The 27,494-nt window shown below is 43.6% G+C and overlaps 2 protein-coding genes across 4 annotated transcripts in view; both read right to left on the bottom strand.

The window, feature by feature from the left end:
* The window catches only part of Il17d (interleukin 17D), an 18,673-nt gene extending 18,392 nt beyond the window's left edge, over positions 1 to 281 (bottom strand). Inside the window, exon 1 of the mRNA XM_028787203.1 lies at positions 195 to 281. Coding sequence (XP_028643036.1) covers positions 195 to 209 — 15 coding nt within the window. The 5' untranslated portion in view covers positions 210 to 281. The remainder of the gene's footprint in view (positions 1 to 194) is intronic.
* A 5,718-nt stretch (positions 282 to 5,999) lies between these two features.
* Ift88 (intraflagellar transport 88) overlaps positions 6,000 to 27,494 on the bottom strand; it is an 88,438-nt gene continuing 66,943 nt past the window's right edge. The window contains exons 24-26 of one of the 3 annotated variants that reach the window (XM_028787208.1): positions 16,992 to 17,058; positions 6,879 to 6,993; positions 6,000 to 6,639 (exon numbers count right to left, since the gene is read on the bottom strand). In XM_028787208.1, the coding sequence (XP_028643041.1) occupies positions 6,561 to 6,639; positions 6,879 to 6,993; positions 16,992 to 17,058 (261 nt within the window). In that variant the 3' untranslated portion in view covers positions 6,000 to 6,560. The remainder of the gene's footprint in view (positions 6,640 to 6,878; positions 6,994 to 16,991; positions 17,059 to 27,494) is intronic. The other 2 variants (XM_028787206.1, XM_028787207.1) reach the window with 2 other exon arrangements.

The raw sequence follows: 27,494 nt of genomic DNA, 5'->3' as shown, positions 1-27,494 counted from the left end.
AAGCATTGCGGGGGCGCGCTGTTGGGGCGGGTGGTGGGCGCGCTTGCACGTGTGCGTGTGCCTGCCGGGCTGCTGCGCGGCGGGCTGCGAGTGCCTGTGAGACGCCTCTCCGGGCCGTCCCGCCTTCCTCCCCTGCCCCTCAGCCCCAGCCTGGCCTCGGCCATGCCCTCGCCGGTATCCCCGAGGGCGCTCACCAGTGTCCCCAACATCGCGTCGCCGTAATGCTTCCCAGACTTGTTAGGAGGGGGTGCTGAAGGCTCTTCTGCAAGTAAATAAAGGCGCCGCACACGCGGGGCGTGTGGCCTGTGGGCTGGGTGTCGCCCCTACAGAAGTGGACTGGCGGTCCGCCTGGCTGGAGGAGAAGGAGGTGGTGACTGGACTCGACGTCTCGGCACGGACCAGTGGGGCCTCGGGGATGCAGTCGGGAGGCCGACTTTGGCTCAGAGGAAACGGATTTCTCTAGGCATTAAAGCGGTCAGGAGCTGGACAGGCCACTTGGAAATGAATGAACTCCAACCTAGAAGGACTCTCCTCCTTGGGACCACTTCCTCTTCTGAGATTTCATAGTTGGAAGAATTATGCTAGAGATTAAAAAACAGTTATATTCTTTGAGGCGAGAGGAGACTGTTTTCCCTTAAATACTCATAAAATGACTCCATGCCTCTTATTCAGCTAAAGGCAGAGTAATAAATCCCCTCCCCCACCTGACAGACACATGCTGTAAATGGGCATCACTTGGTCTAGTTTTACAGTGTTGGAGAACTCAATCCTGGTAATTAATTGTGTGAGCAGACGTGTAAAATGAGCCTAAAGTTCTGTGAATAAATTAAGGGGAATCAGCTCAAATGAAGGACTGAATTGAATCTGAAGAGAGCTTGCTCACTTACTTGTTCATTATTTAAATATGTCTTGCTTGCCAGGCATCCAGCTAACGAATGTGATTACTTTCGAGCATTTATGCTTTGAGAATAAAAACAAATGGTTGAGACTAGCTGAACGATTTTTTAAAGTGTGCGAAATATCTTTTGACTCCCTAAAACGGCTTGCAGCTTTGGGTTTTAACCAAGTTGTAAACCAGTGGTTAAACTGCATTTTAGTTCTGCTGTGCAGAAAAACACTGGCCTTTGATGTTTTAAAACTGAAATGCTTTGTAGCAGCTTTACCATTAAAAGTCCCTTCAAATCTTACAGCTTAAACATTTTACAATTCCTAGTAAACACATTTGGGTTTACAAAACACTTTTCGACTAGCACGTAAATTGTTAACATTGTCTCCTTTCTAGTAAAACGGTGAATAAAGACACTGGCACTCAAATACTACTTATTTTCCATTTGAAAAGCACAGTGTAGGAGTATTTCAGGGGGAGCTTGTCATTACCAGAGTTCCATGGAACTACTCATTGTGCCAATCAACAAAGTACCTTCCAGTGTCTGACCACTGGACAACTCACCTCTCCCAGATTCCCTTTGACAGTTTTCAATTTGTGGTAGCCCCCAGTTACTGAAAACTTACACCAAGTAGAACGTAAGTTTCTTTTGTGATTAAGCAGGAGCAAAGCTTATGGATAGGTGCAGATTCAAAAATAAACAGGAGTCCCCAGATCTGAACATTTTTATGAAGATACAAGACATGTTAATAATTATCCCAAACTTGAGGCTGGGGAGATGGCTCAGTGGGTAAACGGGCTTGTCATGTACTAGAGGTGGGCCAGGTTCTATCCTTGGGGCCCAAATTAAGGTGGAAGGAGAGAACCCACTCCACAAAGCTGTCCTCTGAACTGCACATACACACATCTTGGCTTGCATGTGCATTGTGGCATGTGTGCCACCACATGCACATCATTTCACACACACAATTTTAAAGATTAATCCAGTTATGAGCACTGGCTGTCTTGTAGAGGACCTGTTTGGTTACTCGTACCAAAATGGTGGCTGACAACTGTCTGAAACTGTAGTTCCAGGCTGCTTCACTAGGCTGTCCCAAATCTAGCAAAGCTACAAGAGCAACCTTTGAGGTGCCCATGAGGCTAGAAGAGAGCATCGTGTCTCTTGGAATTGGCGTCACAGGTGGGTTGTAAGTGACCTAATATGAGTGCTGGGAACTGAACCCTGATCTTCAGCAAGAATGATGGACAATGTTAACTGCTGGGCATCTTTCCAGCCATTATTTGGCACTATAACTTCCAAAGCCAGTGTGTGATTGGCTATTTCCATGCTGATCTTGGATTTCTTTTTCTTTCTTTCTTTTTTTTTTTTTTTTTGTTTTTTCCGACACAGGGTTTCTCTGTGTAGTCTTGGCTGTCCTGGAATTCACTCAGTAGACCAGGCTGGCTTCGAACTCAGAAATCCGCCTGCCTCTGCCTCCCAAGTGCTGGGGTTAACGGTGATCTTGGATTTCTGAGTAAGGTGCATGTACAAACATTTTCTCTCCTCAGAGGCTCCCTCATAAAGCTCTCCTCACCACTGTCATGTACCCAGCTCCTCCTATTCATGGGGATTTTTTTTTTTTTTTTTTTTTTTTGGTTTTTCGAGACAGGGTTTCTCTGTGTAGCCCTGGCTGTCCTGGAACTCACTCTGTAGACCAGGCTGGCCTCGAACTCAGAAATCCGCCTGCCTCTGCCTCCCAAGTGCTGGGACTAAAGGCGTGTGCCACCACCACCCGGCTTCATGGGGATTTTTAACACTTAGACCTTCCACTTTTTTTTGCTTCTTAATCCTGCACCATCAACCTGTACTCAATAACACCCTGGTTCTGAGTGTCCACTTGAATTTTTGTCCCCCCAACCCCTGTGTGATCTTTGATGTCAAATTGTGTGTCCATATCCAAAGTCTCCTCATCAGGAATAGCAGACCGAATCCCAGTATCTGATTCCAGCACCCATGTCTGTCCCGTTCTGCACTCCTGTCTTCAGATCATGCCGTTTTCCACTAACATTGCACCTTCCAGTCCTCGTACCTTCTCTAGTCCAGTTTCATCCCTCATCTTTATCACACTCGTACAGTCCTTCACTGCTCTTTTATTCTGCAGTACTTGTCTGCACTAAGCTCTTTTTGAGAAATCACACATGGTCTGGGGAAGTGGCTCAGCCACTAAAGTGCTCACTATACAAGCACGAGGACCTGAGTTCAGTTTCCCAGAATCCATGCAAAAGAGCTGGGACTAGCATCTGGCTCAGATTAGCAATTTTTTTTCCCTGGTTTGGAGAAGTGTTCCCCAAGGTCCATGTATGCAAGGTAGGTCCCTGGGGCTCTGTCATTGAAGGTGTTAACCATGAGATGGGCTGTTCCGCCATGATGTACTTCCAGTACTGTCATAGTGTTCTACTGCTGTGAAGAGACACAATTAATTGGGGCTGGCTTACCATTCAGAAGTTTAGTCCACTATCATCATGGCAGTGGGCATGGTGGCACACAGGCAGACATGGTGCTGGAAAAGGAGCTGAGAGTTCTACATCCAGAGTCACAGAAAGCAGAAAGGGAAAGACTCTGGGCTTGGAATGGGTTTTTTGAAACTCTAAAGCCCACCTCCCACCCCCAGTGACACACTTCATCCAGCAAAGATAGACCTCCTAATCCTTTCAAACAGTGCCATTCTCTGGTGGTCAAGTATTCAAATATATGAGCCTATGGGGCCATTCTCATTCAAACCGCCACAGGTTCAAAGCAGTAGGACTGTACAGCTGTGAACAGACACCATAAACCAAGGCAAGTCTTATAAGGACAACGTTTAACTGGGGCTGGCTTACAGGTTCAGAGGGTCAGTCCATTATCATCAAGGCAGGGACATGGCAGCATCCAGGCAGGCATGGTGCAGGAGGAGCTGAGAGTTCTACATCTTCATCTGAAGGCTGCTAGGAGAAGACTGACTTCCAGGCAGCTAGGATGAATGTCTTAAAGCCCACGTCCACAGTGACACACCCACTCCGACAAGGCCATACCTTCTAATAGTGCCACTCCCTGGGCCGAGCATATACAAACCATAACAAGGACTAAGTAACCAGAGACTACAGCCAGGGAAGCTCTAAGCTAAGATAAACCTCCCCCTCTCTAGACTGGTCATCTCAGGCATTTTGTCACGGTAGTGAAAAGCTCATTATATTAGTTGTTTTTCTCATCACTGACCAAATACCTGCAAACAGCAGCTTTAGGGGAGACTTTTAGTTTGGCTCAGATTGAGAGAATACAATCCATGGCAGGAAAGGCATGGTGGCAGAAGGCTCTGTGATGCAGGAGTGTGGCAGGCAGAAACTTGCTCACAGCTCAGTAGACCAGGAGATAGAACCAGCCTATGACTCCTACAAGACACAACTCCAAAACACCATCACCAGCTGGGGACTAGATGTTCAAACACAGGAGCTAGTAGAGACATGTCACATTCAGACAATAACACTAACAGCGTTCAATACAAATATCCTACTACATTTCCCATTTTTTTTCCCTTCTCTAAGGTCACTAACTTGGATCTATCCTCATCAAGTCTCTCATTTTCTTCCGAAGACACATATATGAGCCACTACCACCCCCTCCCACTACGTGAACACTTCCCACTTGCACTCAAGCTTATACACCCTCAGTCTTCCATGATGCATTTTATGAACCTTCTTGACCCCAGGGCTTGTCTGGGCTTGTCTCTTTTCTGTTTTGACAGCAAAGTTGTAGCTTGTCTTTGTTCTCTGGTTCTAAAAGTCCTACTTTCTGTTGCTCAGTGTATTCCAGCTTGGGATGTTTCCCCAATAGCTCATTGAAATGACTTTGATAAGGTCACAAAATGATATAATAATAATAATACACAATATATAATTATTGGCAAAGTTAAAATCTTTATGAGATTTTTCTGTGTAAAAGAGCTTGACTACTCCTTTATACCTTTGGATTGACCTTTCCCTGGTTCTGTTTCAGTGTATCTATTATATATATATGTGTGTGTGTGTGTGTATTTTTGAGAACTTCATATTCATATATCTATATCACCTTCCCTCTTCCCCTCCAACTCATGTCCCCCTCTCAAATTCATGATCTCTTTATTACTATGTGTATATATTTATTACATACACACACATATATATAAGCTACTGAGCCCATTTAACGTTTCTTTATATGAGTATGTCCAATCAGGGCTGACTACTGGGATTAGACACTTACGCAGAGTTCATCCCTGGAGGAAACTGATTCTCTGACAGGCACTGACCACCTGTAGCTCTTCTTCTAGAGTTAGGACCCTGTGGAATCATCCCTGTTCACATCAGCATGTCACTGGTGATATCATTATGCTAATTTTGTTCAGGCGGCCATATTGTTGAGAGCTCATGCCTGCAACTTCTCCATCATATATAGAAGACACTATCTCAGCAGATGTCCTGTCCTCTGGCACTTACAATCTTTCTGCCTCCTCTTCCATGATTTTCCCTGAATGTTAGGTGTAGGGTTCTATTGGGGATGTATAGCTGGGGTTGGGCATCCCACAATACCCTCATATTTTAAAATATTCTTGGGTGAAGTGGCATTTGCTTACAGTCTTAGCTACTCAAGGGACTGAGGCAAGAAGATTCTTTGAGCCCACAAATTCAAGACCAACTATCCTGGACAAGAGTTGGTCTTAAGACAAATAAGATGGAACAGCCAATTCTTTGGACTATCTAGAACCTCTCAGACATGTCTAAAGAAACAGAAGCCATTCTGCCCCAGTGTCATACCCAAGGCAAGGAATGCCCCCCCCCTCATTTTGAGACACCACTGCACTCACCAGTGGGTACCATGAAAAAGAGCAAGGTTACAGGTTTGTGTTTGCTCTAATTGTTTTCTTCAAAAATTGCTGCCTTCAAAATAGAACCATCTTAATAATGAGACAAAATCCCAAAGACTCCAAAGAAAACTTTCTAAACTCTAGGCAATGTAGCTTGAATAAAGATCATATTTATCTTAATAATTTCTAAGCCATGAAATATAGTGAGCTAACTAACAGTTCACTGTGGATCAATAAGGAAATCATTAGCATAAGGCAATAGCTTCATAGTTTTTATTCCATTTTTAAAAATGACAGCACAAATCCATCCTCAGAGAACAAAATACACTTATTTAAAATTTCAACAGTATACAAAATTAAAGTTTGGAATTTGATCCCAGGTTTAACATGAGCATTACCTTATAAGGCGATTTCTTTCCTTTGGTAAATGACTTATTTGGCCAGAGAGAGCACAACTGGAAAAGTGCTTGCCTTGCAAGCTGGAGGACCTGAGTTCAAGCCTCAGAGTCCTCTTAAAAAATGCTGGTTGTGGTGGCATGTGCTTATAAATCTCAACAGCATGGAGGCAGAGACAAGCAGAGCTATGGGGGCTGCTAGCCAGCCAGTCTTGCCTATATGGCAAGTTCCAGGCCAGAGGAACCCTGTCACAATTGTAAAAAGGTGATGGATGGTGCCTGAGGAACATCTGAGGCTGTCTTGTGGGGCCTCCACAAACATAGACACACACACACACACACACACACACACACACACACACGGCATATTAGAGTTTATATTATTCTGGGAGCAAGTCATCTCCTAACTCTTCATCAGCAAAGTCATCCTCGTCGATTCTTTTTTTGGCTGCAGTTTTTGGTCTTTCTATCTGAGGGCCCAGTGGATCCACATAGGAGGCATCTAGGTTTCAAGAGAGACCGAACAGTTAGAGCAGTAGAGAAAACAAGGACCTTGAGAGTGATCTAGACAGTGCAAACCCAATGACTCAGAGTGAACAGAAATGCTCTTCCAAGGCTGTGACTTCAGTCTGCATATGTCACATTCTCAGCAATTCCCCGGGACACACTTGCCACCTCCCAGTCTTCCTTAGACCAGCTGTGCTGGAGGAGCTGTCAGGGGAGCTGGGCGGGGACCAGCACTTGCCTATTTCTTTGTTACCGCTACTTTCATAAGGTTCATCTGTCCCAGGCAAAGCTCTGAGCTTGGCACTCAGTCGTTCACTTTTACTACTGGCACTATTGTTCTGGCCACTGTCTGAAAACAAAAATGAAAATGCATTTGTTTAACATGCCAAGGAATCATAACACCACAGTTTTTACATAAGCACTCTCTTTTATTTCTTGTGACAGTGATTCTTAAAAACGTTTTTTAAAGATTTATTTAATTTATGCATATGAATGTTTTGCTGTACAAAACATTGTGTGTATGTGCACCGTATGTGCACCTTGATGTCTGTGAAGGTCAATAGAAAGTATCCAATCCCCTGGAACTGGAGTTACAGATGGTGGTGAACCACCACATGGGTGCTGGGAATTGAACCTAGGTCTTCTACAAGAGCAACAAGTGTTTTTTACCCCTGAACCATCTCTCCAGCCTCCATGATAAAGTGATGTTTTCAATATAAGGTCTATTCACTAAACTAAATAAGGTTAGGGTCTACTTGTATATACTTCTACCATATGCTTTGTTCAAATAAAAATGAATTCAATTCCCAAGAGAAGCAGTCTCTTGGGCAGACAAAGAATAGACTTCCTGAAGAGGCAGGTGAGCACAGAGAATAACTTGGGCTATGCACACATCCATCTCTCAATAATGCACCTAGCAACCTGCCAGCAACCTAGGACTCTGACCCACATAGACGGTATATGCCTGCTTTAAACAAGAATGGTAAGTTACTCTCCTGAGCAACCCTGTGATAATCCTTGGCTTCTACTGAACACATCCTAGTGTAATACCATATGGCCCATTGGCAATGGGCCAATCCACCTTAGACTGATTTTGGGTACATGTGCAATTAGGCAAACTATGTCCTCAAAGTGAACTTTTAAAGATCCTCTTATGCCTGTGCATAATTGGAGCATCCACATGATTAAAATCAGATGCATTATGGGAAGGGACATACACAGTAAGCAAAGGCTTATGTAACTGAAACCTGCCAGTCAAAAGAGAGAACCACCTAAACTATACCCATACTAACCAAGCTCTCCCTTCAGTTGGACTTTGGATAGGAAGCCCTAAAAGAGCAGCTGGAGCCCTGAGTACCCTCAGCTGCGTGGCCAGCTGTTGGTCTGACAGTGCTTAGCTCAGTTGTTCTATTTATTTGCTTGATAAAGGTTCCTTGCTACTCTGCAATCTACATGGGCTTTTATTTCATTCTTAAGTAAGAGGCCAAGAACCTGGAAACACTTAGCCTTAGACCCTGCCCACTGATAACTATCAGTGTTAATAATAAAAATTATTTACAGTGGTTGATAGACTCAAGGCAGAAAAAAAAGTTGTAAAGAGAACATAGAAAATAATGTAATTCATTTTAGTTAATGTTGTAGGTTAGAAGAAGAGTGAGGTTTTAAAATCAGATCCAAAAGCACTGATCTGCCCAGACTTGAGTGTGTATCACATGTGCATAAGTGATGAAGATAAGAACACCGCACGAACCCTTGCCTTTAGCATTCACTGTGCTGCTTGCACTGTCGTGAGTGTTACACTCCAATGTGCTCAGTAAAAGAGGAAAGGACACAGCACCTACTCTGCGCACCTGACAGCCTGCGGGTAGCTTTTATCTTTAATATTTCCATGAGGTTACATCCATAAAACATTTTAAACAACTAATAACATTCTTTGCATTTTTCTCATTTTATGGATCTCTGGACACTTCCTAGATTACATTATGGCTGCAGTCTGGCAGCACCTCTGTAAAGTTGTTATGTTAGAGCGTCCAAACCTTAGGGCTCCTGAAGGCAAAATCCTCTGAAAAAAGACAGCTAGGAAGCCTGGTAGAGGATCCTGCCCTGGGCAGGTAGCAGGGACCTGTAGTAACTGCCATTGGGGACTCAATTAATATACTAAATATTTGTGTAACTCTGTTTGAATCTGGCTCACTCCCTATTTGTGTGTGTGCGTGTGTGTGTGTGTGTGTGTGTGTGTGTGTGTGTGTGTGTGTATAGATATGCATGGAGACACATGTATGGAGGCTACTATTTCAGATGTCATTCTTCATCAGGTGTCTTGGACCTTGCCTTTTAGAAACAAAGTCCTTTACTGGCCTGGTAGTCACTGATTAAAGTAGGCTGTCTTACTGGCAAAGCTGCAGGACCCTTCTGTCCCCACCTCCCCGGACTGGGATCACAAGCAGGCACCACTACACAGCTCTTTATATGGTTCTGGGGATCCAATCTGGGTCCTCCTGTGTTTGCATGGTAGGTACTCTACAGACTGAGTTATTCTCCAGCCCTTATTATCCTTTAAAAATCACTTCTATTAAGGACATGGACATTTGATTTTACTATTTTATGTGTATGGGTGTTTTGGCTACATGTATATCTGTGCACCACCTGCATGCGTAGTGCCTACAGAGGGACCAGAAGAGGAATTTGGATTTCCTGGAACTGGAGTTACAAATGGTTACACACTGCCATGTGAATGCTAGGAATTGAATCCAGGTCCTCTGCAAGAGCAGCTAGTGCTCTTAACTGCTGAGCCATCTCTCCGGCTCCAAGAACGCAGCCATTTTAAAGGTTTTGGTGAACATCATCAAGCAATCTCAGCAGGGTGGAACACTTGCGATCCCAGCAGGGCCATTTAGTTTATAGAGACTTCCCATCTTGACGGCACAGTGGTGTATACCTATAATCCCAGCGCTGGTGAGGCAGAGGCTGGAGGGTGGCTGAAAATCTGAACCTTTGGGCTACAAAGCAAGTTCTTGGATAGGCAAGGCTTGTACACAGGGAGACACCATCTCAAGAAAACACACAAAACCAAACCCACTAAAATTCAGAAACAAAACAAAACATGCCTCTTGCACATCTGACTGTAGCTTGCCACCCTTGGATATTTTTCTAAGACAATGCTAATTTTATGAATTAGTTGGCCCGTCTTTTGTGTCCAGTGAGGCTGCACATTTTACTTCCATGTACATGAGAACAGTGTGTATCTGCTCTCCCTGTGGTTACTGCCTCTGACTGGGCTGAAATGGCTCTCATCAGGGGTACACTGGCCCCTCTAAGTTCTCAGGGACTAGCTGAACAACAGATATCCGATGATTCTTCAACCTTGCCTTTCTCTTAAACTAAGAAGCCCTTTCAGATGTCAAGTATCAGCTTCTTATTTGTGGAAGAAAGTACTTCCTAAAACAAAGCTTTTCTAAGAAAATAAAAGTGCCCATTCCTCAGACTATGTCATCAATATAGTGGTTATAATGGTTTCAAATTTGTTCTTTAAGGATTCCCTTTTGTAAGCTATAATTCTGAGTTCCTAATTTCTTAAATATTTTAAAGGTTATTTTTTGTCTTTCTTCCATCCCCAAGATGGTATTGATATAAAACTAAGTGAGAAGACACAGTGCTGGAGTGTGGGAAGTGTCTGCATCTGGAATACCAATGCAGATGTGCACTCACAGACACTCTTGATCCTCACCCTCACTCCTTCCCTGACCCTGGTAGCTGCAGTCACTTGCACCACTTACAAAGGGTGAGAGCACCCATGAAGGGACTCAGTGGAGAGGCGAGCAGAAGAAACACGGCGTCAGTAGAGTTTTACTAGCATACTTGGAATTTTAAATACCTGACATAGAAATCAGAGCTGGAAAGGTAGAAGGACAGTGACATTCAATTTACTGAGTGCCTGCTGTGGTCAGGAACTTGATACAGACTTATTTGTTGGTAGAGAGGTTCACTGGGGCATGGTGGTACACACCTGAAACCCAAGCCCTTTGGAGGCTGAGGCAGGAGGAATGAGAGCTAAAGTCTAGCTTGGATTAAGACTTATTTCTTTGTTTCTTTCTTTCTTATTTTTTTCCCCTGAGACAGAGTTTCTCTATGTAGCCCTGACTGACCTTGAACTTGCTATGTAGACCAGGGTAGCCTCCAACTCAAGAGATCTGCCTGCCTCTGCCTCCCAAGTGCTGGGACTAAAGGCTTGTGCCACCACACCTGGCTTAGCAAGACCTATTTTAAAACAAAAACAAAGATAGGAAGATAGGAAGGAAAAACTAGGGAATAACTAATAAGTTTGTGTGTTCTGGGGCAAAGGTGGCACAGTCTTTAATCCTAGCACATAGGAGACAGAGGCAGGTGGATCTCTGTGTGTTCAAAGCCAACCTGGTCTATGTAAGCTCACTTCTTCCTCTTGGCAACTCCATGAAGGTAGATCTTACTTTCAGTCTCATGTTACTGACAGGGAACGATGACAAAGTGCTTAGTGACTTGCTCAGGATAACTTACTATATGGTTTGACAAAGGAGTTCATAGATACCAAGTGAATTTGGGACTGGGGAACTAACCATAGTGATCTTAAACTCAGGGCAAGCTAAGGGCCAGAGAAGGGCATATGATCTACTGAAGACACAGAAGTGGACCACAAAACCACAAAGTTGTTAAGGGAGATGCTTCTGGAGGTAGCTGAGGTGTAAGGCTACTGAAGTTTTAGGAGAGGGTCATGGACACAGAATCTCACAGCTCAGGATGTGTATTTGCTAAGGCCACTGGAAACCAGGACTTTGATAACAAGAAAAATTCATAGGTACTGCCTGTCACTACCAGCATAGAAAGCTTAGCCTAAGCAGGGCTTGACATACTATAGGCCTGAGTCTTTTCATACAAATAACAAGCTAAGAAAGAGTTATAGTTTTCAGTGGTTGGGGAAAGGCAACGAAGAATATTTTGGAACATTTCAATAACATGGCCTTTAAATCCTTATGTCTAATAATTTAGTCTGATGCCCATCCACTGGCACAATGTGTATAGACACTTCATGCTTTAAGCCTAGATTATCCATGGTCTGTATTGGTTTATTGAATTATTAAACCAAATAGAATGCCCTGTGGGGCAGCTAACAGTGGGTATTAACATGTGTACAGTTCTTCTAGATTCTGACACTGAGGGACTTCAGCATGGTGAGTCCCTCTATCTTTTAGTGCTTACCACTAAGAGGGCCACATGCTGCAAAGTGGTCAGACACTAGGGTGTCCAGCAATACCAGCAACTTCATCTTTGGAGTGAAGGGCTACTCAAGGTGAGGTTGGCAGGAACACTACTCAAACAGGACAGTCCCCAGCCTGGCCCTCAGGGCTTGCTTCTTCACAAGAGTGGCCTGCTCCCTCCCTCCAAGTGACTCAGGTGTCAGGTGTAATACCTCCTTGGTATGATTGTAGGGAACCACTCCAGGACACAGTCTTGGGCTTGGCTCTATTTCTGAGGCACAGGAGTGTGGTCTTTTTACTCTCTGCAATGCCATAAAAACCCAGAAAAAATATTGAGAGCTATTCTAGTTCAAAACAAAACAAAACAACAAAAAAATTGCCCACTTTTGGGACTATAATCTCCAAATCAAATGTCCCTCAAAAAGTTGACTGAAAAGTGAATTTCTGTTCACTGAGCCATAGTGCTTTCTTTTCATTATAAAATCACTTGGAACATAAAAGACATTTTTACTGGGGAAGTTTACATCCAGAATATTGTCAAAATCACACAAAACACACCAAGCCACTAACATTACACAGAACAAACAAAAAGAGCAACTTAAAACGAACCCTTAATAACACGGCACTCAAACTAATCCACAAAAGCATGGCTAGGACAGCGAGTGCTGCACAGGACACATCCTTGTGTCTCGAGAACAGGTACACATGAGAAGCAGATGTGCAGGTAGTTTCCTGGCCTCTTAAATGAACCAGCACACCAGGTGAGAACAAGGTTATCCTCTGCCTCAGTTTACCCATGGAGAACAGAAATATGGGACTATGAAGACTCTGAGATTGTAGCGCATGTGGCTCTGACTTTAGATGCTGACATTCATGGTGGCTTGGTTTAATCTTTTTCTTTTTTTGTATGTCTATCAATATGTTACTAACCATTGACTCCTAAACTCAGCTTGTAAAAGAACTATGCATAGCCGGGCAGTGGTGGCACACGCCTTTAATCCCAGCACTTGAGAGGAAGAGGCAGGCGGATTTCTGAGTTGGAGACCAGCCTGGTCTACAGAGTGAGTTCCAGGACAACCAGGGCTACACAGAGAAACCCTATCTCAAAAAACAAAAACCAAAAACAACAAAAAAAGAACTATGCATTTTTACTTCAGGTAGTTAAAACTATTTACATTTACTTCATTTTAGTTAATTCTGTAAACAAAGCTCAAAAATCTCTGTGCATGCCTGTGGCCTCAGTCCACGGGAGGCTGAAGCAGTATGGCCACAGGTTTGAAGGTCAACCTTGGTCACCACATTGAGCGTCTCAAAACACCTACCGCACAGGTATTATGTATTTCAGGATAAATGAGGACCCGTAGAAAGGGGCATCTTGAAGTGACATCTTTGTAGTGACAATGACATGGTGAAACCTGAGGGGAAGACCATACTGGCACATACTGGGAACTGGCTACAGTAATAGCAGCAATGACCTTTCCTGTAACCATATGACACTGAGTTTAGCATCAACTCAAAGTGGAGGCATGGTTCTTCTGCATGGGCTGGGTTGCCGCAGCAGGAACAGCAGGGCTGGGAGCTAGCTCCTCAGACGTGCTAGTGAAACACTGGGAGTGGGCTTTGGCAATCTAATGAGCCTTCTGGAGGATTCTAAGTCTGGAGCTATTATGGGGAGGAAGACGTGAGTCTATTCTGATTCTGAAACACAAACCCCAAACAACAAACCCAGAACTTTCAAGAGGTGAACCCTGCAGAGACAGCTATGCTATACAAACAAGTAATCCTGACACATCCAAGTTCCTTGTATTTTTCTAGACAAGCCTTTCAAAAGCTAGCTGGGGGCACTGTATTTTTTGTTTGTTTGTTTGTTTTTGAGACAGAGTCTTTCTACATGGCCCAGACTATCCCAGAACTCACAAAGATCCACCTGCCTCTGTCTCCTGAGTGCTGGGATTATGGGCCTGTGCCACCACACCTGGTTCCTACATTTGTTTTTAACACGTCGTACTTGCTTAAGGCAGGCTTTATGTGGATCCCTGTTGAAAGCCTTTCTTCCCCATCTGATTTGTGGATGTGTGGGGGGTGAGTATTGCCGTGCTGGAAAACTGTTAGGAATCACAGGTTAACCATGATGGTGTGGAGAAGGGCCTCTTTCCCACCAGGGACCTCTAAAAGGGAATAGAAAGGTAGAGTGCCTGAAGACAGGGATGCTGACACAGAGGGCTTGAGGGTATCCTGGGGCAGGGCAGGGTGGGGACTCTCAAGGCAGGACAGAAGGGCAGCCATAGCTTGTGTATACTGATATCAGGGTGGGTGCTGACAGAGGATGAAGTGAAGACATTAGGATTGACACTCTTGAGGTGTTAGAAAATAAGAAACAAAAAAACCAAAGTTAGGAGAAACGGCAGCACCCAGGGAAGGCCCTAGGCATCTCTTTAAACTGGTGCCAAGCAAACTGAGCGGCACAAGGCCCTGCTTGGAAAGTGCCACCAGGGTTGAGCTTCTCCTCGGAGCAGCTTTCTGTGAGTACAAGGCTCACTTATGTGCTAGTATTTGTTTTGGCCTGCAGTGGACTGGATGGGAGAAAGCAAACTTGATTAAAGTTGGCAGTGGAGCAGTGGGGAGGTGGGGCTGGGGCAGCGTCCCTGACAGAGGCTTCCTTCTCTCATGCCACTGTGAGGAGTTAAGGAGAGGTGTGGAAGGGCCAACAGGTGGGGGTGGGGCTGAGCAGCCTTCCTGTATACTGCTGAGAGCCATGGGCAGAGTTTCCAGATTCCCTCCTGCAGTGCACCCTTCACAGGCCTGGGGTCTCCAAGGCGATCTTTCATGGTGGAAAGCCAGGAGGCTCAGGCTTCCAGAGGGATTGGGTGTGGGCAGTGAGCTTTGGAAACAGGCTAGTCATTATTTTGAAAACTCAAGCTTCACAGAGAAGTGTCCTCAGAATTTGAGGAGGCTGCTGCTAGATTTTTTTTTCTCTTTTCTTCTTTAAGTTTAGTTTAGTTTTTTGAGATAGGGCCTTACTCTGTAGACCAGGAAGACCTGGTACTCACTATTTAGCATCGGCTGGCTTCAAACTTGTAGTGGTGATCCTCCTGCCTCAGCCTCTGAAGTGTGGATCTTTCAGGTGGGAGCTCTCTTACCCAGTTTAGTTTCAGAATTTTAATGCAGTGACTATCCTAAAGATCAGCTATAAAAAGGATACTTATTATGAAAGATCACAGGTCACATGTCTTCCTGTTTCTATAATCATGCCCTATCAGATTGCTCTGGGGAACCTTCTGGAGTTTCTTTCTTTGGGAGGAGGGGAGGGATGATTGGGTCCTAGAGTGTAGCCCATGTTGGCCCAGAAGTCCAGATCTTCTTCCTGCCTTGATTGCCCAGGGCTGAGGTCACAGGTGGGTGACGGCTGGCCTGGGTCAGGAGTCTCTTTTAATGTATGTACAGATTCTGGAGGCACAGTACTTGGCTAACTCGAGTGTTTGAAATAGATCCTTAGTCTCTCACTAAGGTCCAGTGTAAAAGTCTGTGAGCCGTGAAGGCCAGGTTTCAGGGCGCCATATGTGAACTTCTTAGGTATAACACATGACAGGAGTTATGTTCAGGCTTTACTTTTCTCAGTGGGACTATTCATATGTGACACTGGATTAAGAACACAGTGCTCACTGTGAAGTGTTGTATGTGGCTGTTCAGGAGACATGGCTAATACTCCACACTAACTTCTGGCTTCACAACCTGCTTAGCTCAGAACCTCTGGACAGGGACCTGTGGGCTATAAAGCTGCCTCCAGCTAATGAAGGCGTGGTGGCTTAGATCTTTCAGACTCAAGATGTGACTCAGTCTAACTGAAGATCAAGTGGATGCTACAGAGCAGGAGTTGGGGAGGGATCTGGGAGCTAGGGTTGGTAAGAAGACAGCAGCATCTGGCAAGGCTACAGGATGCTGCCAAGGACAACTGCTCCTGGACACGGCACACTGCCTTTGATGCTCCGTTGACTTAGGCTCAACACTGTTCTTCTCACTTCTCAAACCGTGTGTCATGGCTCTTTTGGACTAAGGAGAAGTAGGCCAGGGGCTAGAGGTTTGCCTGGAGAAGGTTGGCTCTTAAGGAACCAAGCTGTCTGGCTAGAACTACATGCCACTGTGTAAACTTATTTAGCAAAGTAGAGCTCTGAATTCATGGTAGGATCTTTGTCTCAACTGCATTTTTATCCACAGAGAAACCAGAAAACCCATGTGCATTCCCTACCCCTGCAGGCCTGGCAGTGGGTTTGAACCTGTGTCCTTCTACCTACATGTCAACTGTCTTATCTTGAGTAGATGGCCACATTCTACTCCTCTCCCTCTGTTACTGTCATACTCGTGGATAAGAAGAGCCACAAGGGGACATTGCTGGTTAATTAGCCAGAGCAGGGTGTGTGCAGGACAGTCCTGAGTGTGGGAATGAGAGGATATAGAGAAAAGTCAAAGACCTCAATTTAGCATGCATGGTTCTTTCTGTCAGCTTCGTTAGAGCCATCGCAGCTCTACTGTCACTATACAACCTCATAGAAGCTGAGGAACTGGAACAGAAAATTTACTATAATGCTTTCCTAAAACGTGATGTCACAAGGAGCCAAGATCAAGGGATTTAAAAAAGTCAGGAACTTGAAAAGCATGTAAAGTACTACGGCTGGCTCACAAGCACAAGTGTGCCGTCAAGATCAAGAAAGGACCTGACCACATCTCGTTAGACTGCACTGCCACTGAGGTCAGACTGAGGAGCCCGCTGTCAGCATCCCTGAGACCACACGCCTTCTCATGCTAAGTTCTTTACATGGGAATTTAAAATTATAACACAGTAAAACCTCATTCATATGCCCATCTATGCCATTCCCCAGCTGAACTTGACAATCAATGAGCAGAAGCAGGTATGTAATTTAAGAACTAAATTATGGTAACATTTATAAACATATACCCCTATCAGAACAATCACTTGCCAAGTTACAATAAGTGAGGTTTTACTGTGGATACAAATAAACAGACAAAGAACATAAAACATAGAAAGGACACTGTGGATGATTCCAGTGTTTCTGGAAACCTGTCAAATCCAGTGCTCTGGCGCACAGAGGACACTCACCACTGCCAGCGCTCCCCTCTCGTTTGCTGCGAGAGCCCCCGCTGCTGTCTCTGCCCGATTTTATGCGCTACAGCAAGAAATAAGAAGACAAGTACAGGAGAGTAAGTGACATCCCTTCAGAACACACAACCAAAAACAGGAAACTTAAGACTAATATTACCACACGACCCTCAGGACCAGTTCATCATCACCCATGAGCTGATTCAACACGAAAAAGGACAAAATCCTTTTGAAAGTGTGACTGCCTGGAACTTACAGAGTACACAAACAATATTTCACTCAACAAGGACCACCACTGCACAGCCAAGCAATTAAAAGTCAAACAGCAGTTTCTTGATGAGAAGGAAAAGGACTCAAACATAAGAGTCTGAGAAAAAAAAACTATGTACATACCAAAGGGCATTTCCTTCTCTATCCCTAATGTGTAATGGTTTGATCTAGTCCACTAGAGGGTTCAAAAAGGGCATCCTGGCTTTTGACATTAAACTTCTAAAAAGCATTATTAAAATCTCACATATACCTAAGGTTTGGCCAACATCTCTAGGCTGTGACAGATGTGTGTGTGTGTATGATGGATGTTTAAGTGTGTGTGTGTATGGGTGCATGCATGTGTTCACTGGCTCACACATATGCATGGAGGCCAAAGGTCAATAAAAAATGTCTTTTGTTGTTGTTGTTTTTTGTTTTTGGTTTTTTTTTTGTTTGTCTTTTGAGACAAGGTTTCTCTGTGTAGCCCTGGCTGTCCTGGAACTCACTCTGTAGACCAGGCTGGCGTTGAAATCAGAAATCCACCTGCCTCTGCTTCCCAAGTGCTGGGATTAAAGGCGTGAGCCACCACTGCCCGGCACTAAATGTGTTTTTAGTTGCCCTTTACCTTGATTTCTGAAACAAGGACTCTAAACCTGAAGTCAGGGATTTGGCTACACTAGCTGGCTGGCAAGCTCTAGGGACCCTCTTGTTTCTGCCCTTCTGTGTTAGGATTACAGATGTGCCTTTTACACGGGAAGTCTTTTACAAGCTTCCTCGGGTTTGCATTGGGAAGCTGTGATTTTCTTTAAATTTCTTTCCATAATATGAGGTTCTTTTGTGTTTAGTTTAAGTGTCAATTTTTTTAGAGTTACTTTTTAATTAAATACATCATTTGATATTCATACATGCATATAATGTATTTGTATTCAACCCAACAATTAATCGACAAAATGTAATAATTGTAATATATAAGCATTAAATATTGGAGCTCCCAATTTCATAAAAATAAACACCAAAATGTCAGATAGGTCCTGACACAATAATAACTGGCTTCAACATATCATTCTTCTCTTAGATAGATCATCCAAGCTAAAAATCAGTAAACTGCAGAGTAAACTATATATATATATATATACATACATATACATATATATAAAATATTCCATCCAATGGATATGGGATATATATTCCTCTCAGCAGCCCATGGGACATTCTCTAGCAGAGGTTACATTGTAGGCTACAAGGCAAGTCTTAACAGCAGCAAACAAAAATTAAAAATTAATGCTTTATATCTTTTCAGTTGGCAGCTGAATAAAACTAGAAATCAAAAACACACTAAGAGCTGGAGACTGAACAATACCCTTTGAGGGACTATCGGGTTGTTGAAGAAATCAAGAGAAATTTAAAAATCTTTAGTACTCATCAGAACCTTTGGAATACAGCTGAGGCAGCTCCAGGAGGAAAGTTTATGGCTATGATTGTACACATTAACCATTAGAGGGCCAGTGGGATAGCTCAGTGGGTAAAGGAACTTGCCCTGCAAGTCATATGACCTGAACTGGATCCCCAGATCACATTTTAAAGGTAGGAGAAGAGAATCAATTTTACAAAGTTGTCCCTGACACTTCCACATGTGCACTGCTGCATACATTCCACCATTGCATACATGCCATCCTCAATCTCTCTCTCTCTCTCTCTCTCTCTCTCTCTCTCTCTCTCTCTCTCTCACACACACACACACACTCACAATAACATTTTTTTTTAAATTAAAGAGGGATGAAATAAATAGCCTAATGATGTGCTTCAGGGTCTTAGAGAAACAAAATTGAGTTCTAAGACAATAGACGGTAACAAGTAATAGGGTCAGAGCAGAATTAGTATGATGGAGACTAAGAGAAGAACATAGAATTAAACAGAATAGAGACTACATTCTTTGAAAAAACACAACAAGAGATTGAAGATACCTAGCCAATTTAACCCAAATAAAGAGAAAAAAGACTTTCATTAATAATATTAAAGATAAAAAAGTGAGGTTACTACAGATTCCAGTGAAATCCAGAGGATCATTACAGAATAATATTTCAGGAGGACTGGAAAATATAGAAGAAATAGATAAATTCCTAGACACATACAACTCACCAAAATTAAATCAAGAAGATAGAAATAACTTAACCATATCTATAAACATCAATGACATTAAAGGCACAATAGGGTCTAACAACAGTGCCCAGGATGGGATGGAGTCACTGCACAGTCTGACATATAATCAGAGAAAAGCTAACATCATTGTTCCTCAAATTGTTCTATAAAACAGAAGGAGAAAGAACCCTATTCCAAACTCATTCTACAAATCTAGCATTAGCCTAATACCAAAACTGGGTGAGGACAGAACTAAAAATTGAGGACACTCCAAAACAATTTCACTGATGGACATAGGCATAAACATTTTCAATAAAATACCTGAAAACTGAATTTAAGAACACATTAAAAAGATGATACATCATAACCAAGGTGGCATCACTGTAAACAGGTTAACAAGTGCAATATAGCACATAAGCAGACATAAGTATTTCTGAATCACAATAGATGAAGAAAAGGCCTTTGACATTATTTGACATCCCTTTGTGATAAAAGCCTTGAGGAAAACTAGGAATAGAACTAAAGACCTCAAGTAGCCAAAGCAATCCTACACAGAAAGAACAGTGCTAGAAGTATCACAGTGTCCAATTTCAGAGCCACCCTATCAAATGTGAAGATGGCTCTTGCATCCATCTCAGTTAGCCGTAAGTTAGAAGGATGAGCTTCTATAGGCAGCAAACTATTTTATCCACCATGCTGTCTCTGTCCTCATCTACAGCCTCCCACTCCCTTGGCTGATCCCTATGTTCCTAACAACCAATGAGTCTCTTCCCTCTGTACATTTAGACTCCTGGCCCACCTTGGTCAGTCTTTGTCTGACTCACTCACCAGGAGAAACCTAAGCCTCTGTTGCTTTTGTGACTCATCTCCTTCTCAGGACACTAGGAAATGGCCAGCCACACAGATGGACACTGCAGGGCACCAACAGTATAGTCAGAGTCTTGGCCCGAGCCTATAAAACTCTGTTCCCTGTCCTCTTCACCTGTGCCAAGTAAGGCCCTGCCTGCTTGAACTGGAGGTGGAGCGTCCCATTAGGCATGCAGCTTCCCCTCACCTGCCAGCTCTTCTATTCAGAGATGCATGTGTGTCCCTGGTGGCTTCCCCCTTGTCTCTGCTGGCTCATGGTTTTCTCTAATGTCCTTACTTCCAGATCAACATCCATGTGTACTCAAATCCAACAGATACTGGCCAGATGGCTCAGTGGATCAAACCATCTGCTGTGCAAGTGTGATCATTGAGTTTTACCCCTAAACATGCAGTGGAGGCAAAGAGCCAACTCTTGAAAGATGTCCTCTGACCTTCACACACACACTGTGACACACGAAAGCTCACATTCATTCTGTATCGTCTTGTAGCTTTCACTCTTTCTCTCTTGCCACACAAATTTTAAAAATCAACAAATCCCACCAGAAGGAATCTTATGGGCCAACCACCATTAACGACTATGACAAGGATTTTTTATACAAATCACCAAGGTGACACTGAGGTTCAAAGAAAAGTAACTGAAGCCTTAGTCAGCTCTTCACATCTGACACCACATACTGCTAGATAGAGATCTGACCAACAGAACTTCAGGCGAATACATTCTTCCTCAGCAGATACACAGGAAAGCCCCCAGGGACACAGCCATGCCAACATCAATCCCACCAGGCCATGGATCCAAGTCTGGTGTGCCCCCAGGGATTCCAGGCGGGCTGGGAGTGGAGTGAGAGGTACAGCAGAAAGGAACTAGGAAGAGCTCAGGAGGGACCAGGCCACAGAGCTACCTAACAGCTCCTGCTAGGCTGGGTGGAGCAAGACAGCCCCTCCCTATCACAGGGCAGAACACTAAAGTGGTAGCCAGCAGGGTGAAGGGGAGGAGCCCAGGCACCTCCGAGATGAGAAAATAGAGGTCAACTGGGTAGTTTATTAATAAGGGGCAGAGCTAAAGGTTGTGGAGTTAGAGGCTTAAAGAAAGTAGGAGCCTTCTGGAGAGAGCATTAAACGATGTAAGTGAAATAGGTACAGAAGCATAATTTATGTAAGAAGAGTTGAAGTGGAGACTTAGGGGATCTTTGGAAAGTCAACTGTATCAGATGGTGTTTTGCTGGGACAAACATGTGAAGGAACGTTGCCATGAAGTGGACACAGGTGTGAAAGGATGTTTTGCTAATGCAAACTCGTGAAGGAACATTTTGCTGAAGGTGCACAGGTCAAAGGATGTCTTGCTCAAGCAAGCATGTGAAAGGACGTGTGATGAAGGAGTCTTCGCTAACAACATGCACATATTAGTCTGCCTTATATTACGTCATTGAACTGCATTTGTCTGGACCCCATAGAGAGAAACACACAAAAAACTTCTGGTGGTGTGCTAGCTGGCAGCTTCTTGCCACTGCCTCGGACTCCAGCCAACTGGCAGAACGATGTCAGCTGATACAGACTTATATGCTGAGGCAAGATCAGTGGAGGACACATGATGTTTGGAGAGAGTATAAATAGGACTCAACCGATTGTGAAAGGGCTTGCTTGTAGACGTAGCTTTGCAACATTTCTTGGTCTTGAGTCTTCAATGATCTTCAATTCACTGAGAGACACAGCTGAGAACTCCTGGCGTCCTGATGGTCTTGGCCCTACTGCTGACTCATGCAGATTTGGCAGAGGCCTCCTGGGTCGTGCCACTGCTGCTGCTATCTGGACACTACTGAACTAGACTGCTGGTATAACCATGAAGTGTTTGTGAGTGGATTGAGCTACCACTGCTGAATCCTATGAACTGAATTGCTGATTTCTGGACAATGCAGATGGGATTTACTCCAAAGAACCATTTCTAAACAGGTCCGCTTCCCCCCACATCCTAATAATCTTTCTTTTCCACTACCTCTGGTGGGTGATGGGCTAGAAAGGAGGTTAAAGCATTTAAGAACCACTATTCATAGTAGGGTTGAGAAAAATTAAGGATAACAAAGAGTCGATGCAAATGAGAATCTTCAGCTAACCTCTGTGACTCTACAGTGGCAGCCTGGCCATGTGGCCTGCCAGCTCCCCAGGCTCCATGGCCCATCTCAGACGCAGCTAAGGGCCAGGTCCATTTCAATAAGACAACAGCAGCTTGTTAAAAAGCATTGTGATGTTCTTGCCACATGGGAGATACAGGTTTGCTAATAAAATTCACAGTGAGTCACACTGATTTCAGCTGGGGTGTAGGTAGATACGGAAGGAGTCATTGGTGCCTTGACAATGAGGCTATTGGTTCCTGGGTGCTTAAGTGAGAAGCAGCCACATTGTGGGATAAAGAGTAAAACCGACAGCCTTGACAGCTGCCTGGCATTACCAGCTGCCTGTGCTGTCTGGCTAACTTAAAAGTTGTAAGGTCATATTTTTGTTAAGGTCACTCCCTTTAAGAATATATGTATACCTTTAATCCCGGCACTCAGGAGACAGAGGCAGGCAGATCTCGAGTTTGAGGCCAGCTTGGTCTACAGGTCAGTTCTAGAAAAGCTAGGGTCACACAGAGAAACCCTGTCTTGAGAAACCAAAAACAAAAAAAAAAAAAAAAAGAAAAAAAGAATATATGTATTATGCATGTTTTTGTGCGTTTGTGAAATGCCTGGAAGCATATGATGTTAAGTGATCTCTGCAAGTGGTGTGAATACTTTTCACCCTTTGCTTTACATATTTTATTTGAATAAAAAGTTATTTGGAGTTGAAGTGGCACGTGACTGCAGTGTCAGCACTTGGAAGGCAGAGGCAGGAGGACTGAGTTTGAGATCATCTTGGGAAACTTTGTGAGATCCCATCTCAGTAAATCAAAATTATTTACCAAAGCAATCTGTCTGAATCCGCCCCTCCCACGGTACTGGGATTGAATGAGAGCTACTTACATACCAAGTAAGTGCTCAACGGCTACGCTGTCTCTCTGGTCCTATTTTAACTCTTTTAAGATAATCTTGTTGAGTTGCTCAGGTTAGCCACAAATTTGCCATCCTCCTGCCTCAGCCTCCTGAGGAGCTAGGATTAGCTCTCAGGTCTAGCTCTGAATTTTTAAAATAATATGTTATTGTTTGAATAATATGAAAAAGAGATAGCTCTCTTATTTTGAAAAAAAAAAAAAGCCAATCCCATTTAGGGGGGGTGGGCAGAGGGAGGGGGGTTAGGGTAGAAGAAGAGGTGGGAGGAAAAAGCATTCCAGAGCACACGACCAGATCAAGCTCTGTAGCCACTGTGGGTCTATGCTGCTCATGCATAAGAAATGTCAATCATGCCTGCCTCTCACATCACAGGATCATTGCAACAGTTGAATTAGCTAACACAGGTTGATTGCTTAGCCAGTGCCTGCCTTCCCACATACTTAGCAGTGCCTATAGGCCCAGTCCCCATGGCTATAGCTAATGTCTAGCCTGGTTGATGGACTAAAGAGAATCAAGGGAAAGCTGCTACTAGAAACATGGACAAGGCTGCTGGGGTCACTCAAGAGTGACCTAAGCTCTGTGCTTTGACTTGCCGCCCTGATGCCAAACTCCTGCGTTAGCAGAAGGAGAATAGATAGTCCCTCCTTCCTCCTTTCCTTTCTGAGGACATGGTCAAGTCTGCATTTTCCAGCAGTTCCAGGTAAAATCTGGGTGTGATGAAAGTAGTCTTGAGTTCAATCACATGGCTATTGCAAAGAGTATCTCTTGTCAATTTTTCTTGCAGGAAGAAATCAAAGACTACTTTTATCACATCAAGATTTTCCTTACACAAGCCAGGAAACTGAGCCCTGCCTCACAGGCTCACAATCTAAGAATGAAATGGGACCCACAGTAATTATTCCAGAAGCAGGCTCTCATGCTCATCAGTTCTTGCTGTTTCGGCCCTTCTTATTCTTATGACCTTTCTCTTACATTGTTCCCCTCCTTCCATGTTGATAAGCCAAACTTAAGTGAGAAAATGCCCAGAAGATGTTTCTTCAATATATGCTGCAAGGAGAAATACTGAAGAACAAAGAAAACAATGTTCTTATGCAAATGGAATCACGGGTAGAGGAGGAAAAAGAAAAGCCAGGGGCACAGAGTCTATGGGAGCCTGTTAGGTTTCTCAGAAACTGAAGAGGGATTTCTGTTCTTTGATACTTCATGGATGTAGACTACGACTTTTGGTATAAGGAGACTGGTGTATGTCAGTGGTGGAGCATGACATGCCGAGAAGCTGTAGTGACAGATGATGTCTAAGTGACAGTAGGGGTCACAGGTTACAGTGACGTCAGCGAGGACGTATCAGAGGGGGCTCAACAGGCACAGAACTATCAATATGGGTGAAAAGAAACATGGGAGACTTTGAGTGAGCAATCCAGGATAAGAATTAACTACAAGCTGGGTGTGGTGGCGCATGCCTTTAATCCTGGCACTCAGGAGACAGAGGGAGGCAGATCTCTGAGTTCAAGGCCAGGCTTACCTATAAAGTCAGTTCCAGGACAGCCAGAGTTACACAGAGAAACCTTGTCTCAAAAAACAAAACAAACAAAAACAACAAAAAAAAGGAAAGCATTAACTGCAGATTAAAAAACCAATTTATCAGTTAAAAAGACTTCTCTGATTTCTTAGGGTCTTGTACAAATAGTTTTTCTTGTGATGTTTAAATATTTTCCCTGATGTACAGTTTACATGATCAATTGAATCCTTCCAATGACAAGGCTTGCCAAATACTGGTCTAACCTCTTCAGGATGCCTTCTCAGAAGAAACCATTCTTTTTCATCATTAAAAACATAGCTTTATTTTTTTTCAAAGTACAGCTGAATATGAAATAGCCCAGGTCTACACAGGCAAAAGCAAAAGCCACTTAATAAATATGTAAATATGTTGATGCAGAGGAATGAAAAGGCTGTGTAGTAACCAGAGGAAGGAAAGTCATCTCAGTTCATTTACATTTAGTAAAGTTCTTTAGTCCTTGTGGATATCAGTCCAAAGATGTCAGCTAGACTTTAGAAACAGTCCTGCTACTATAGAAACTGGGATAAAGCAGAGGGCAAGAGACAAGACAAGACAAGCACCAAGGGAGACAGAGGAGCAGGGGTAAAAGGATTCTCATAGAAACCACGTGTGAACGGCAGCTCCACTGAAGTTCCACGGGAAGATGAGGTTAAGTTAGTGGTGAACGCCCAAGAATCCTTTGTAATCAATGCTTCCTAAAGCTTAGGGTTACATTAAAGCCACTGTGGCCTTGGAGTAGTGGCACACACCTATAGCTCCAGCAGGCTGAGGAAAAAGGATTGCCACCAGTTTAAGGCTAACGAGAGCTGCAGAGTTCTACATAACCCATAAGGATGGGTTACAGAGTTAAGACCGTGTCTCAAAAATAAAAGCTGCTTATGAACTGCCCACAAGGAAGCTCCAAGAAGCTGAGAGGCTACTTCTGAGGGCTGGGAAGGAGCTCTTTTTAGAAGTCTAGGAAACCATGCACCAGAGTCAGAGGCTGCGTAAGCAACTGTGTCTGTGGAAGCTTGGGCCCACTGCAGATTTTAAGGACCTGGAACTGAACACTTGTTCAGTACAGAGACTCCATCTGCACATGCACTCATGGTTCTATATGAGGGGTCTCATACAATGAATTCAATCCCAAAATGTGCTTTGTTTAAGTATATACTTTTTGATTCTTATTAAATACATAACTACAATCATAGTCATTCCAACTTGTTCTTACAATGGTTTATGTGTCACAGTTGTGTAATTTCATTAGCATTTGGTACAGAGTAGAGATTGGCCAGTACAGTAGGTTTTAATAGTGTAGCCTAGCTTAGCAAATAAATACCAGCTTGATGTTTTAAAGACTTTTAAAGCAAAACTAGTTTGCTTATAATATTTTTATAAGAGATCAAGTCACACCTTGGAAGCAAAGACAACCAGCCACATTGTGCAAGCATGTGTGGAATCAGACCTTTTCTAAAGCCAGGATAATTACATTTTGAAACAAGTCATTTGCCACTACATTATTCCTCACTTAGAAATACATTTCTAGCTGGGCACAGTGGCATGAGCCTTTTATGAGCACTAGGAAGGCAGAGGCAAGAGGATCTCTGTAAGTTCAAGACTAGTCTATATAGTGAGTTCCAGGACAGCCAGGGCTACATAGTGAGACCTTGTCTTGAAAAAACAAAAGTTTTATTTTTAGTATGCCAATATTAGCTTTAAGAATGTGATGAAAGACCAATATTAAAAACTCATTTACAACCTAAATGTTCTAGGCTCCAATGTAGGAAAGAGGATACTTTGGAAAGTGGAAATACTGCTGTTTCATCTGCTGCAGAAATGCATTAAAAAGGTCTGCTGACTGTGCTCCCTGCTCTGTGCCTGCATGGTGCTCCCTGCGCTGTGCTCCGCCACACAGACCCCTAAGGAATGAAGTATTGATGCCACAGCAAGTGACAGGTTTTCATGGGACACAGTTCTCACCAATAAAAATCAAATTTCCAAGCTAACCTCTAAGTAGCTCCATCTTGTGGGAAATGGCGACTATTTATCTATTAGTAGCTCTCAGCTATGGCTCCCGCCCTTAGAACCTGCCCCGCAGAGACCAGATTTCAAATCTAGACTGCCATTTCAGTGATGTTTCCTACTGTAATAGAGCAGAAAGGAAGACCTGGGCGCTAACTGGGAAAAGCTCGGCCTTAAGGCACAGCTCCAGCTCCTCACCTCTGCTTTAAACACTGTTTTTCATTTTATCATTACTTTATGCTAGGGAAAATAACCGCCACTTAAATAGTAAAAATGCAATGGTTTAAATGGAAATGTTTGCTCAAGTGACTGTGAACATACAAATCATTCTCAGATTTTAGTTTGCCAAGTAAAGTTAGTTCTGTATTGGGTTTTAAGATACCTTGTTTTAAAAACTAGCATATACAATTTGGATACCATTACGGCCCTTTGAACAGAATGTGTTTTAGTAGATTCTCCTTCCCCTCAAGTCTCTCACCCACTGCTACCCTCGGTCCTCCCCTTGTGCCCCCAACCCATCTCTTTTATGGTTCATGTGTCCTTATGGTCACCCCCAGCTGTCCTCAGCACCCATTTTTACCCTCTCTTGGTCTCCTTTCTAGGTTTTACAATTTACAAATAAACACACACACACACACACACACACACACACACACACACACACACACA

The sequence above is a fragment of the Grammomys surdaster genome, unplaced genomic scaffold, assembly GCF_004785775.1.
Source record: "Grammomys surdaster isolate TR1022 unplaced genomic scaffold, NIH_TR_1.0 125617, whole genome shotgun sequence".
NCBI classification, from domain to species: Eukaryota; Metazoa; Chordata; class Mammalia; order Rodentia; family Muridae; genus Grammomys; species Grammomys surdaster.
The sequence above is the reverse complement of the archived record's forward strand: the minus strand, read 5'-3'. Positions and strand labels throughout refer to the sequence as shown.